General features: G+C 39.8%; 1 protein-coding gene across 1 annotated transcript in view; it reads right to left on the bottom strand.

Moving 5' to 3' along the window:
- VEZT (vezatin, adherens junctions transmembrane protein) overlaps window positions 4,607-14,765 on the bottom strand; it is a 104,742-nt gene continuing 94,583 nt past the window's right edge. Inside the window, exon 13 of the mRNA XM_013998069.2 lies at window positions 4,607-4,629. Within this exon, the coding sequence (XP_013853523.1) occupies window positions 4,622-4,629 (8 nt within the window). The 3' untranslated portion in view covers window positions 4,607-4,621. The remainder of the gene's footprint in view (window positions 4,630-14,765) is intronic.

The following is a 14,765-nucleotide window of genomic DNA, read 5'->3' on the forward strand; positions in this document are numbered from 1 at the left end:
TCTCAGTAGGAATTCTTTCAGCTTTTCACCATTGAGAATGATGTTAGCTTTGGGTTTGTCATATATGGACTTTATTATGTTGAGGTAAGTTCCCTCTATGCCCACTTTCTGGAGGGTTTTTATCAGAAATGGGTGTTGGATTTTGTCAAAAGCTTTTTCTGCATCTATTGAGAGGATCATGTGGTTTTTATTCAGTTTGTTAATGTGTATCACACTGATTGATTTGCAAATATTGAAGAATCCTTGCCTCCTATTTGATCATGATGTACAATCCTTTTACTGTATTGTTGGATGCGTTTTGCTAGTATTTTGTTGAGGACTTTTGCATCTATGTTCATCAGTGAAATTGGCTTGTGATTTTCTTTTTTGTGGTATCTTTGTCTGGTTTTGGTATCAGAGTGATGGAGGCCTCATAAAATGAGTTTGGGAGTGTTCCTTCCTCTTCAATTTTTGGGAATCTTTTCAGAAGGATAGGTGTTAGCTCTTCTCTAAATGTTTGATAGAATTTGCTTGTGAAGCCATCTGGTCTGGAATTTTGTTTGTTGAGAGTTTTTAATCACAGTTTCAATCTCAGTACTAGTGATTGGTCTGTTCCTCTTTTCTGTTTCATGTTGGTTTAGTCTTCGAAGATCGTACGTCTAAGAATCTGCCCACTTCTAGGTTATCTGTTTCATTGGCATGTCATTGCTTGTAGTAGTCTCTTATGATCCTTTGTATTTCTGTGATGTCCATTGTAACTTCTCCTTTTTCATTTCTAATTTTATTGATTTGAGTCCTTTTTTTTTTTCTTCATGAGTCTGGCTAAGGGTTTATCAATTTTGTTGATATTCTCAAAGAATCAACTTTTAGTTTCATTGATCTTTTCTATGGTTTTCTTCATTTCTATTTCATTGATTTCTGATCTGATCTTATTCTTTCTTCTGCTAACTTTAGGTCTTGTTTGTTCTTCTTTGTCTAGTTGCTTTAGGTGTAGAGTTAGGTTGTTTATTTGAGACTTTCCTTGTTTCCTGAGGGAGGGTTGTATTGCTATAAACTTCCCTCTTAGAACTGCTTTTGCTGTGTCCCATTGGTTTTGGATTGATGTGTCTTTGTTGTCATTTGCTTCTAGGTATTTTTTAATTTACTCTTTGATTGATTCAGTGATCCATTGGTTGCTTATTACAATGTTGTTTTGACTCCACATGTTTGTGTTTTTTGCAGTTTTTAGCTTGTTGTTGATTTCCAGTTTTATAGCATTGTGTTCAGAAAAGATGCTTGATATGATTTAAATTTTCTTAAAGTTACCGAGGCTTGATTTGTGGTCCAGAATGTGATCAGTTCTAGAGAATGCTCTGTGTGCCCTTGAGAAGAATGTGTATTCTGCTGCTTTCAGATGGAATGTTCTATAAATATTTATTAAGTCCATCTGGTCTAGTGCATTATTCAAGGCTGTGTTTCCTTATTGAATTTCTGTCTTGATGATCTGTCCTTTGCTGTGAGTGGGGTGTGAAAGTCCTCTGCTATTATTGTGTTATTGTCTGTTCCTCCTTTTAAGGTTGTTAGCACTTGCCTTATATAGTGTGGTGATCCTATGTTGGGTGCATATATGTTTGCAATTGTTATATCTTCTTAGATTGATCCTTTGATCATAATGTCCTTCTTTGTCTCCTATAATATTCTTTATTTTAAGGCCTGTTTTCTCTGATATGAGTATTGCTATTACAGCTTTCTTTTGATTCCTGTTTGCATGGAATATTTTCTTCCAACTCTCACTTTCAATTTGTATGTGTTCCTAGAACTGAAGTGGGTCTCTTAAAGACAGCATATATATGGGTCTTGTTTTTTTATACATTTATCCAGTCTCCGTCTTTTGGTTGGGATATTTAGTCCATTTACATTTAAGGTAATTATTGATATGTATGTTCTCATTGCCATTTTATTAACTTTTGGATTTGTTTTTGTTGCTCTTTTTTCTTTCTTCTCTTGTTCTCTTCTCTTGTGGTTTGATGATTATCTTTAATGTTGTATTTGAGTTGCTTTTTCTTATTTGTGTGTGTATCTATTATAGATTTTTTGTTTGCAGTTACCCTGAAGTGTTGATATAGGAGTCTTTATATATACAAGATTGTTTTAAACTGTTGGTCTCTTAATTACAAAGTACATCTCCAGTATCCTGCATTTATACCCTTCTCTTACAGTTTCTGATTTTGGTGACATATTTGTGTGTGGATGATTTCCTGCCTTTACTATATGTATGCCTTTACTGGTGAGCCTTGTCCTTTGTAATATTTTTGTTTCTAATTGTAACCTTTTCTTTTCTACCTAGAGGAGTTCCTTTAGTATTTGTCATAAAGCTGGTTTAGTGGTGCTTAATTCTCTTAGCTTCACTTGTCTATAAAGCTTTTGATTTCTCCTTCAAATCTGAATGAGAGCCTTGCTGGGTAGAGTAATCTTGGTTGGAGGTCTTATCCTTTCATCACTTTAAGTATATCATGCCACTCCCTTCTAGCCTGCAGAGTTTCTGCTGAAGAATCTGCCAATAACCTTATTGCAGTTCCCTTGTATGTTACTTGTTTCTTTTCCTTAGCTTCTTTCAAATTTTCTCTTTGTCTTTAATTTTGGTCAGTTTGATTAATATGTGTCTCAGGGTATTCCTCCTTGGATTTATTTTATATAGTACTTGCTGTGCTTCCTGTATTTGAGTGAGTGATTTCTTTCCCATGTCAGGGAAGTTTTCAGCTATTATCTCTTCAAATATTTTTTCTGTCCCTTTCTCTCTCTCTTCTCCTTCTGGCACCCCTATAATATGGATGCTGGTGCATATAACGTTGTCCCAGAGTTCTCTGAGACTCTCTTCATTTCTTGTCAATATTTTTCTCTTTTCTGTACTGCATCAGTGATTTTGACTAGTTTGTCCTCCACCTCGCTTATTTGTTCTTCTGCCTCCTGTATTCTGTTCTTGGTTGCTTCTAATGAATTTTTTATTTCAGTTATTGTATTTTGCATCTCTGCTTGCTTAATCCTTAAATCTTGTATTTCTTTGTTCAGAGTTTTTTGTAATTTATCAATCTTTGCCTCCAGTTTATTTCCAACATCTTGAATCATCTTCCCTATCATCAATCTAAAGTCTTTTTTATGGAGGTTGATAATGTCCAGATCACTTAGCTGATTTTCTGGATTTTTTTCTTGCTCCCTTATCTGAGTCGTAATTCTCTGTCTTTTCATTTTGTATAGATTTCTGGTGTGGTCTCCTTTTTGCAGACAATGTAGTTGCAGCCTCTCTTGCTTCTAATGTCCGTCCCCCTTGTCACTGAAGTTGGTATAGGGGCTTGCTATAGGTTTCCTAATGGGAAGGACTGGTGCCTGCCCACTTGTGGGTGGAGCTGATTCTTATCCCTCTTGCTGATGGGGCTTTCTTTATCTCTGGGTAAGATTAGAGGTGGCCACGTGCCTGGGAGGGGGGTCTTTAGGCAGCCTGTTTGGTGATGGGTGGGGCTGTGATCACTCCTGGATTATTGTTTGGCTTGAGGCTTCTCAGCATTGATGGGTGGGGCCAGATTTTTCCAAAATGGCAACCTTGTCTTGATGTGGCCTCCTCTTTGTCTTCTGGAGTAGCAGTGCCTTTTATTTTATTTTGTTTATTTATTTACTTATTTACTTATTTATTGCTTTTTATGGCTGCACCCTATGGCATATGGAAGTTCCCAGGCTAGAGGTTGAATTGGAACTGCAGCTGCAGGGCTACCCCACAGCCACAGCAACATGGATCCAAGCCACATGTGCAACCTACACCACAGCTCAGGGAAACACCAGATCCTTCACCCACAGAGCAAGGCCAGAGATTAAACCCACATCATCATGGATACTAGCTGCTTTCATAAGCCACTGATCCACAACAGGAATTCCCTATCAGTGCTTTTTAAAAGGTTCCCTAGATCATTTTAATGAAAAGCAATTGACTGGATGATCTTACTGGACCGTTCCAGCTTAAAAAAAAATACCATTACTTCATCTGCTAGGTTAGAGATACTTTATTACAGTTTAAATTTAGGAATAAGAAATATGACTGATATTGTAATAATTATGATAATGCTAGCACTAATATTTATAGGCAGAGAGTTTCTTACCTTAACATGAAAAGTAAGTTTGTTGTTCTTGTTCAAATGACAGTTTATACAAGAGAAAGAGACTTAGGACAAATGAAATGGGGCAGAGGCTGCATCTGTACATGTCTTTTGAGAAATAGAGAAGGCAAAGGTAGCTCATCCACTAATTTTACTATAGAAAAGTGAATAACTTCCTAAGATTTCAACCCATATATGCACACACAAAAAAAATCTACTTTCAGTTTTCAAAATACACATCCCTGCCACTATGAACAATGAACAATGAGTCTTATTCTGTGGCAGGAAATTCTTCCCACAGTACCTGGCAGGTGATCAAATATCACCCAGTTCCTGCAAGCCTATTTGATCCTGCGAGTCTTGGCAGACTGTGTGTCATTGGTTTATAGTCTGTACTTCCTGTAAACTTAATGGTGGTTTTAAAAAAATAAAAGTACCAGCATAATATAAATGTATGTCCTCCTTACGTTGCCTTCATCTGTGACATCCAAATCAAAGCCTTGTCATCTGAGGTCTTACTAGATCCCTGTAAGAGAATATCAACAATTATTCATGATCACCTAAAACAAACAGGGTCTCATTCAAACACTGGCTATCAGTGTCTGACTTTCAAACCAAGAGCAAGGCTAAGGCCTCAGCCTGCCTAGCTGACTGTCCACTGGGTGACAGTGTTGAACCATGTGAAATAAATGTGCTTTGTCCCTGGGCCAGCAAGCTCTGGGAAAGACTGCAGCCAGATGGAGTCCTGAGGGTCTTGGGGAGGTTCTGCCTTCCTTCAGGAGCAAGGCAAAATGATTTGATTTTCTTTATCTTTAAAGGGAAAACACGAGGTGAATTGGTCTGATGTTACCATGTTGTGTGTGGGTTTCTGTGGGCAAAGCAGTACAGAGAATAGATGGGATTGTCCATGATAAATTAATCTTCATTTTCCTGATAATTTAATGAAGGCAGGAAACTTGCAAAGAGCATTGTGAAAACTCAGCTGATGATTCATTTTATTAGTGTACTCAGATGTGTTGGGTGGGACAGTTCTTTACCTAAAGTGTTCATTCTAATGCAAACGTGCTAGAGTGTGGGATGTGCATTACCTGGGGCTCTGAAGAGGGACAAGATTGTCTTTTTACAATGTTTTGTACAAATGACTGTGTCATGGTATTACATTATTCTGTCCATTCTGGATGTTATCTCTGTCTTCAAAAGGAGAAATAGACAGGGAACAACAAAGACAGTAGTATGATTCAGTGTGATCAGTAGAAATGATGAGAGTATGTTATGACAGGAGTTCCTCTCATGGCGCAGTGGTTAACAAATCCGACTAGGAACCGTGAGGTTGCAGGTTCGATCCCTGGCCTTGCTCAGTGGGTTAAGGATCTGGCGTTGCCGTGAGCTGTGGTGTAGTCACAGACGCAGCTCGGATCCCAAGTCGCTGTGGCTCTGGCATAGGCCGGTGGCTACAGCTCCAATTGTGCTCCTAGCCTGGGAACCTCCATATGCCACAGTAGCAGCCCTAGAAAAGGCGAAAAGACAAAAAAAAAAAAAAAGTGAAAAAAAAAAAGAAATTATACCATAAAACTCAGTTTTTAAAAAGTAGTTTTAGGTTTTTTCTCCTTTACTTTATTTGATATTATTTGATCCCATCTATTTTTACTAAATCAGTGTATTTATATTTTATTACACTTAACAAAGGTTCAGGGGAGGGGAGGTTGATGTTTAAAAATACCCTAAAACTGGTATATATACACAATGGAATACTACTCAGCCATAAAAAAGGATGACATCATGCCATTTGCAGCAACATGGATGGAACTAGAGAATCTCATCCTGAGTGAAATGAGCCAGAAAGACAAAGACAAATACCATATGATATCACTTATAACTGGAATCTAATATCCAGCACAAATGAACATCTCCTCAGAAAAGAAAATCATGGACTTGGAGAAGAGACTTGTGGTTGCCTGATGGGAGGGGGAGGGAGTGGGAGGGATTGGGAGCTTGGGCTTATCAGACACAACCTAGAATAGATTTACAAGGAGATCCTGCTGAATAGCATTGAGAACTATGTCTAGATACTCATGTTGCAACAGAAGAAAGGGTGGGGGAAAAACTGTAACTGAAATGTATACATCTAAGGATAACCTGACCCCCTTGCTGTACAGTGGGAAAATAAAAAAAAAAAAAATACCCTAAAACTGTAGTAGTATCTTCTTAGGGAGTTCTGCTTGGCTTCTAAGAACCTCGAAATACAAACAGGTTGTCTGGCCACGTGCAGACTGGGCTTTCACTCTCTGGGACTCACAGCAACATTGAGCAACACAGAACAAAGGGCCATGGAAGCAGGATATGAGGCTTTTGAGCTGTAAGTGGTTCCTTGTCCACTCTTTCCTCATTTCAAGGCTAATTCAGGCCTGAACTACCACACCCAGGCAGCCTGCCTAGAACACACTCTAAACATTTTGATATTTGATGTCCTCTTCAGTGTGTAGTAAGGACATTTAATCAAAGTTCCTCTGTTCTCTACACAGCAGGTATTCTCAACCATTTTATCAGCAGAAAGGGTAAAAGGATTTATGAGAGGAGGCCCTGGGCAGGGGAAGTTAAGAACTTTCTGGGACTCACCAGAGCAGAGCAGATTCTCCTGGAAAACAAACCCAATGTGAATACCTCTGGTGTATCTGCCTTCTTCCCCAGGGAGTCACAATGAAAGCAAAACTATTGAAGGAATGGGATAAAGCTGTGTGCACCCACAGGGACTCCAGAAACACCCTTAGCTGTCTATCTCTGTAGAGATGTGCACAAGATCCATTTATCTTCCTATTTCTTCTGCCTTCTTAGTGTTTCAATCACAAAGGTCTTTAGAGATTTATCTGGGTTTTTCTGTGAGAAGCCAGCACCACAGATTATTTGAGGAAGGGTTCTACTGGTATAACCCAATTTTTGGAAATATAGAAAAGCATAAAGAAGGAAGCAAAAATTATTCATACTCTACTACCCAGAAATAAACGCTGTTAATGGGTTAGTGTATTTCCTTCCAATGTTTATACACATACACACACACACACCCTGAATTAGGGTCTTAAGGTACATATAATAATATATTAAAAGCATTTCCCTATATCAATATTGTTTCTAAATTCTATTATAGCAATATCACTTATGTTGACTAAATATATTTCAATATATGGCTGTACCATGATTTATTGTTTAATAGATCTTTTATTGCTGGATATTAAATTATTTTAAAGAAGAACATTAAAAAGTTAGAACTGTAAAATGCTGGAGTGCATAGCCTTGCAGACAGTGAGCTCTCCTTTTCAGAGGCCAAACTATAATTTAGGGGATGTCTTAGAGAGAATTCCTACCCTGCAAGGGTGACTTTTCTATTCTCTGGTCCTGTTTCTCACAGTATTTTCCCTCCTTCCTTGTGCTTCAGTCTCACCTTAGCCTTAACGTCCTGGCCATCTTCTTCAGTGATTCTGAAAGCACTGGTTTTGCATCACTGTCTCTATCACAAAGCTTTGGAGCCAAGGTCAAGAATCCCTTCTCTAACCCATCTGACCAGATACTCTCTAGGCCCAATAAACTTTTCTGTTTAATAGTTGAGTAGCTTGGCATCACATCATAAAATGACCTAGGCCTTTAATGTTCTTTAAAATGGGATACTTTTTAGGATGGGCACAAGAAAGAGTTGGCAGAAGTTTAAATGTTTAAAACATGGAAAAAAAAAGTCCTTAAGAGGAATGCTCTTTGTGTACAATAGCATTAATATGTGTAAATAAGTGTGAAAATAATTGTTATGTCATTAGTTATAAAGTTTAGCAACACTGCTATTACCTTCTTCAGTGCCTCAATTCTGACCTTAATCTCTTTCGGGCAGAGATACTATTCTTCTTATTTTGTTGCATTCTTTATAGTAGCTACAAAATCAGTATTTATATAACTTATTTGTGCTAAAAGAGTATATTTGATATTTAGGATTCAAAATCAAAGGACATCCCTAACTTTTTCCAAAAGCCAACATGTAGCTTCATTTCCTATTTGGAGTCTTCCTACTCTGCCGTCTTGACCGCCTCTAACATTTCCTATTTAGAGACTGCTCTTGAAGCTATGTGAGTAAAACTAAGCCAGCGATTTAAATTCAGAGAAAACCGTTGGATATATTTCAGCAACTTTTATCATCAACCAAAGGGAATAAGCCACATTGTCCCAGGAATGATGTGTTTACAGAGAATTATAAAACCCGGGGAGTTCCCGTCGTGGCGCAGTGGTTAACGAATCCGACTAGGAACCATGAGGTTGCGGGTTTGGTCCCTGCCCTTGCTCAATGGGTTAACGATCCGGCGTTGCCGTGAGCTGTGGTGTAGGTTGCAGACGCGGCTCGGATCCTGCGTTGCTGTGGCTCTGGCGTAGGCTGGCGGCCACAGCTCCGATTAGACCCCCTAGCCTGGGAACCTCCATATGCCGCGGGAGCGGCCCAAGAAATAGCAAAAAGACAAAAAAAAAAAAAGAATTGCAAACTCGATTCTAAATGTTTCTAATAGAACATTGACTTGCAGAGCTTCAGACTCAAATAGCTGACTGACCCACTTCTGATCTGCCCTTTTCTCATCTTCTCCCAAGCTGGGTGTAACTTTGCACTTGCACAGAGGAACAGTGTTCTTTGTTTAGGGTCAAATTGCCTAGGTTTTAGAAAAAAAGACTGACTTTTAGATCAAAATCTTCTGTAGCAAATTTCTTTAATGATCCTTTTCCTTCCTCATATCTCATGGTTTTCTCCTTTGACATTGAATTTGACTCAAATTTAGTACAGATGACTAATAATAACTTCCAGTAAATAACATTTTAGCTTGTAAAGCAGTCTGTATATCTCATTTTGTTGAATTCTTATAACAGTTCTGTAGGGTCAGCAAGCCAAAGGTGGTTTATCTCTTCCTAACTGAGGAGCCTGAGTTTGAGTGGTCAAGTGGCTCATCTGAGATTATACAGCACATCAGTCTTGGGGTTGGAATGGTAACTGCCAATCCAATACTCTTCCTACTGTACATAAAAAAGGTAGAGGTGGTGTAAAGTGATGCAATCATTGCGGAAAACAGTATGATAGTTTCTCAAAAAAGTAAACAATATTATCATATGACCTAGCAACTCCACTTCTGGGCGTATACCCAAAAGAATTGAAAGCAGGGACTTGAACAGCTATTTGCTTCAGAACAGCATTATTCACAAAAGCTAAAAGGTGGAAACAACCCAAATATCCATCAAGAGGTGAAAGGATAGGAAGTTCCCTTGTGGCACAGCAGATTAAAAAGATCTGGACTGGGGAGTTCCCGTCATGGCACAGTGGTTAACGAATCCAACTAGGAACCATGAGGTTGTGATCCCTGGCCTTGCTCAGTGGGTTAAGGATCCGGTGTTGCCGTGAGCTGTGGTGTAGGTCACAGACGTGGCTCGGATCCTGCATTGCTCTGGCTCTGGCAGAGTCCGGCGGCTATAGCTCCAATTAGACCCCTATCCTGGGAACCTCCATATGCCAAGGGTGCGGCCCTAGAAAAGACAAAAGACAAAATAAAATAAAATAAAATAAAGATCTGGTGTTGCTGCAGCTGTGGTGCAGGTCACAACTGTGGTGTGGTTCAGTCCCTTACCAGGGAACTTCTACATGCCATGGGTGCAGCCAAAAAAAAAGTAGATGAAAGGATAAACAAAATGTGGTATATACCTACATTGAAATATTATTCAGCCTTAAAAAGGAATGAAATTCTGATACATGCTGTAACATGGATGAACTTTGAAGATACTATGCTAGGTGAAGTAAGTGAGACCCGAAATGACAAATTTCATATTATTCACTTATACAGGTACCAAGAACAGTCAAGAAAATAGAAAGGTAGCTACCAGGGCCTAGGCTTAATGGGGAAGGCAGTGTTCTTGTTTAGAGGCTGCAGAGTTTCAGTTTGGAATGATGAAAACATTCTGTAGCTGGATAGTGGTTATGATTGCACAACAATGTGAGTATACTTAATGCCTCTGAATTGTACCCTTAAAAGTGGTGAAAGTGGAAAGTTTTGTTATATATATTATACCACAATAACAAAAATGACAGGGGGGCAGTATAGGAAAAGCAGTAAATCTTGATTCTGGCCCTGGTTCTGCCTCAAACTGGTTGGGTGTCTACAGATAATTAACCTTTTTAGTGAAAATTTTCTTTTCATTTCTTCCTTCCTTCTTTTCTTCCTTCCTTCCCTCCCTCCCTCCTTTCTTTCCTTCTTTCTCTTTTTGCTTTTTAGGGCTGCACCTGCAGCATAAGGGAGTTCCCAGGCTAGGGATTGAATCAGCTGCAGCTGCTGGCCTATGCCAAAGCCACAGCAATGCCAGATCCAAGCTGCATCTGCGACCTACACCATAGCTTATGGCAACACCAGGTCCTTAACCCAATGAGCGAGGCCAGGGATTGAACCCACATCTTCATGGATCACTAGTCAGGTTCTTAACCAGCTGAGCCACAACAGGAACTCCCCGAAATTTTTTTATCTGTAAATCAAGTGGGACTGGATTAGATGATCTAGGTATCCTTCCAACACTAACAGTCGTCAGAAAAATGCATTTTTCTGAGGACAAACCATATTAAGATTTCTATTGGGGTCTCACCTGATGGTTGAACATTTGTGGAAAAAATACATCTCTCAGACAAGTGATAGATAAAAATTGACATTTGCTCTGCTTTCAGAAGTAGGAAGAAGTCCAGATAAAAGGACTAGATGCTTTCTGACTAAAATAATAATAATAATAGAAATTCCTGCTGTGGCACAACAGGATCGGTGGTGTCTTGGGAGCACTGGGACGCAGGTTCGGTCCCCTGCCCCACAAAGTAGGTTAAGGATCTGATGTTGCCTCAGCTGTAGCTTGGGTGGCAGCTGTGGCTTGGATCTGATCCCTGGACTGGAAACTCCATGTGCCACAGGGCAGCCGAAAAAGAAAAATTATTATAACAATAATAAATTATTATTATTATTATTATTATTTAGGCACCAATTAGAATCTAGAGTATATCAAGTTTGGTGGATACAAATCAACCTCTTATACAAATATAGTTTATAACTTAAAGTAAACAAACATCGTTTTAATAAATACCGTTTCCAATTACAAATATTTATCTGAAGGATACAAGTGAAAAGCCCTTGTAACCATCACAACCAATCTTTGTATATCTCCAGAAAGCTCTTTGCCCTTTGTATCAAACAGCCCAAGAAACTCGACTTCATGATAACAAACCACCAAATAAGTATAAACTTTATGGTGCTTATGGGTCAATTAATCTTTTTCCTGTTTTTTTTTTTTCTCTCTAAAGATATCTGTTTAACTTTGTTTAAAATAACTTTGTCCAAATTCCTTATCATTTCGCTTAAGAACGCTTTTTGGAAATAACTCTTAACATTCCACAGACCTAGTGTTCCAAATAGATGGAAGAGCATCACGAATAAGAAGTGAGGATGATTTTAATGGCCCGCTCCTTGTCTCAATCCCTCCCTGCCCTTCTCGTCCTTCCATGGTCCCATGTCACCCTAGAGGCAACAGGAGAGTGCCCCAGGCAGTGACTGGAACAAATCAGGGCCAAGTGGATGGGCTGTGACCATGTCAGGGTGAAGCTTAGACTGGGGACATAGATACGGATCACTTGGGGATCTGGGCTGCTGCTGGGTCAGAGTGACTAGGGTGTGCATAATCTTTTTTCTTAAATCTAAGAGGTACTGGCTTACTGAGTATTTGTCTTGTCAAATACTCAGATTTGTTGTTAAATTGCTAGGCTTTGCATCAATAATAATTTGTAGCCAGTGTTGAATGAAAGAACACCGGCCTTACAATTTTGTCTTCTCACTAAAAACCAGAAAGAGAGAGGATGAACTGCAAATAGGAAAACGTGTTCTTTTGATCTGGATCGTGAAGGAGTCCAGATGTTGAAGAGGGCGTTCCTGACTGGGGGCCCCTCCTGGAAGGTGGGCCTCTTCAGTGTTCTGCCACCAGCCCTCTTTGAACTCCACACATCCGCTCTTTCCCACACTTCCCTCTCTGTAAACTAGTGACCCCTGAAACTTCATCCCAGTCCAGACTTTTCACCTGAGGCTTGGAGCCTCTCCACTTGGAGGTCTATTAGGTACCTCAGAGTCAGCAAGTCCAAAGACAAAATTCTTCTGGATTATAAAATGTAAGGTGGAGAAGGCATGAGGAGAGCTACAAAAGATGAAATTATAAATAATGTAAGGCCTTGGGCGCCATGAAGGGAAGAAGAAGAAGGAGAAACATGAACTTGATTTTAAGAGCAGTGAGGAACACTGTAGTATTTTATATGGGAGTGACATGATTGTACAGCATGGTTTAGGAAGATCTCTCTCTCTCTTTTTTTTTTTTGCCTTTTCTAGGGCCGCTGCCAAAGCATATGGAAGTTCCCAGGCTAGGGGGCTAATCGGAGCTGTAGCCACCGGCCTACACCACAGCCACAGCAACACAGGATCCGAGCCATGTCTGCAACCTACACCGCAGCTCACGGCCACGGCAGATCCTTAACCCACTGAAGGAGGCCAGGGATCAAACCCACAACGTCATGGTTCCTAGTCAGATTCGTTAACCACTGAGCCATGACAGGAACTCCCAGGAAGATCTCTTTTGATCCAATACAGATAATGAAACCGAGAGAGATGGAACTGTGGGCAGGGAGAACTTTTAGGTAGCAATTGAAACAATCTTAGTGAGAGAGAAAGGAGGCAGCAAATCTGGAGAGTGGACTTTTGTTTGGGCCAGAATGTTAAAGGAGGCACAGAGGGCCCCATAGCTAGTGAGGTGGTACCACTGATAATGTCTACGGTCCTAGGAAAATGCTAGGGAAGACAGCAGGGCTGCTTGGTCACCTGTCCTCTCTTTACCTAAAGAGTTTCATCTCACACTAAACCTCCTTCATTCCCTCTTTCCTCAGTATTTACTGAGTGCCTACTATGCACCAAGCACTATTCTTGATACCAGAGATACAGGCATTAGTAAAGAAACAAAAATTCCCTGTTCTTCTGGAGCATATATTCTAGTAGGGCAAGAGGTAGTAACAAACAAATATTATGTTGGGGAGTGACCAATGCTCTCATAAAAATAAAGTAAGATAAGGAAAAAGAGGGATAATGAGAAAGAACAGCAAAAAATGTGACCCCAGGTTGCTGCTTAAAGAGTACTGTGTTTTGTTTTAGTGATTCCTGTAAGAATTAGTTTCTTCCTTTCATACCCTCAAGTCTTTAGAGTGAAAAATAACTAGCCCTTATAAGATATTAAAGGAAAACGAATCCCAGATGGATTCCTACATATATAGAAAATAATTGTTTTTTGGCCATGACCACAGCATGTGGAAGTTCCTGGGCCAGGGATTGAACCCCTACCACAACGGTGACCTGAGCCACAGCAGTGACAATGCTGGATACTTAAACCACTGAGTGGCCAGGAAGCTCCTAGAAAGTATTTTTATTGAGATGTGGAGTTCCCATTGTGGCATAGGAAACGAATCCGACTAGTAACCATGAGGTTTCAGGTTCATCCCTGGCCTCGCTCAGTGGGTTAAGGATTGGTCGTTGCCGCGAGCTGTTGTGTAGGTCACAAATGCAGCTCAGATCCTGCGTTGCTGTGGCTGTGGTGTAGGCCAACAGCTGTAGCTGCAATTCTACCCCTAGCCTGGGAACCTCCATATGCAGTAGGTGTGGCCCCCAAAAGGAAAGAAAAATTATTTTTATTGAGATGTATTTTGTATTTGATGAGAGAGACTGATTGCTAGGCTTTAAAGAAGATCTCTTGGAAGAGCCTTGAAAACTTTATGCTAAGTGAGGGAATCCATACGCAAAAGGCTACATGTTGTATGGTTCCATGTATATGACATGTCCAGAATAGGCCTATCCATAGAGACAGAAATTAGATTAGTGGTTTCTGGAGGCTGGGGTCAGGAGGAAATGGGAAATGACTCCAGTGGGTGTGGGGTTTTTTTTAGGGGGATGAGAATGTTCAGAAATAGATAGTGATGATGGTTATACAACCTTGTGAATATATGAAAAAAACACTCAATTGTACAATTTAAAATGGAGATACAATGTTGATTATATCTCAAACATATTTTAAATGATTGGGAAAAAGGACTCTTCCCCAGTGCCACCTTCAAAAAAATGTCCAGAAGGATAGAATATAGTCAGAGTCAAGGCTGAGTCATAAAAATTACTTTGGCTAAAGAAGATATAAATTGATTTGCATGCAGAGTTATACAAATAGCACAAAAATTAGACACCTGTTGGGTTCAACCAGCAAATGTTCCTGAACAAATTATTTTTTCCAAAGCTCAAAGACTTCCTACCTTTCTGGATTTTTTTTTCTTTTTTTTATTTTCCCACCTGTACAGCAAGGGGGTCAGGTTATCCTTACATGTATACATTACAATTACATTTTTCCCCCACCCTTTCTTCTGTTGCAACATGAGTATCTAGACAAAGTTCTCAATGCTATTCAGCAGGATCTCCTTGTAAATCTATTCTAAGTTGTGTCTGATAAGCCCAAGCTCCCGATCCCTCCCACTCCCTCCCCCTCCCATCAGGCAGCCACAAGTCTCTTCTCCAAGTCCATGATTTTCTTTTCTGAGGAGATGTTCATTTG

The sequence above is a fragment of the Sus scrofa genome, chromosome 5 (genome assembly GCF_000003025.6).
Source record: "Sus scrofa isolate TJ Tabasco breed Duroc chromosome 5, Sscrofa11.1, whole genome shotgun sequence".
Taxonomy (NCBI): Eukaryota; Metazoa; Chordata; class Mammalia; order Artiodactyla; family Suidae; genus Sus; species Sus scrofa.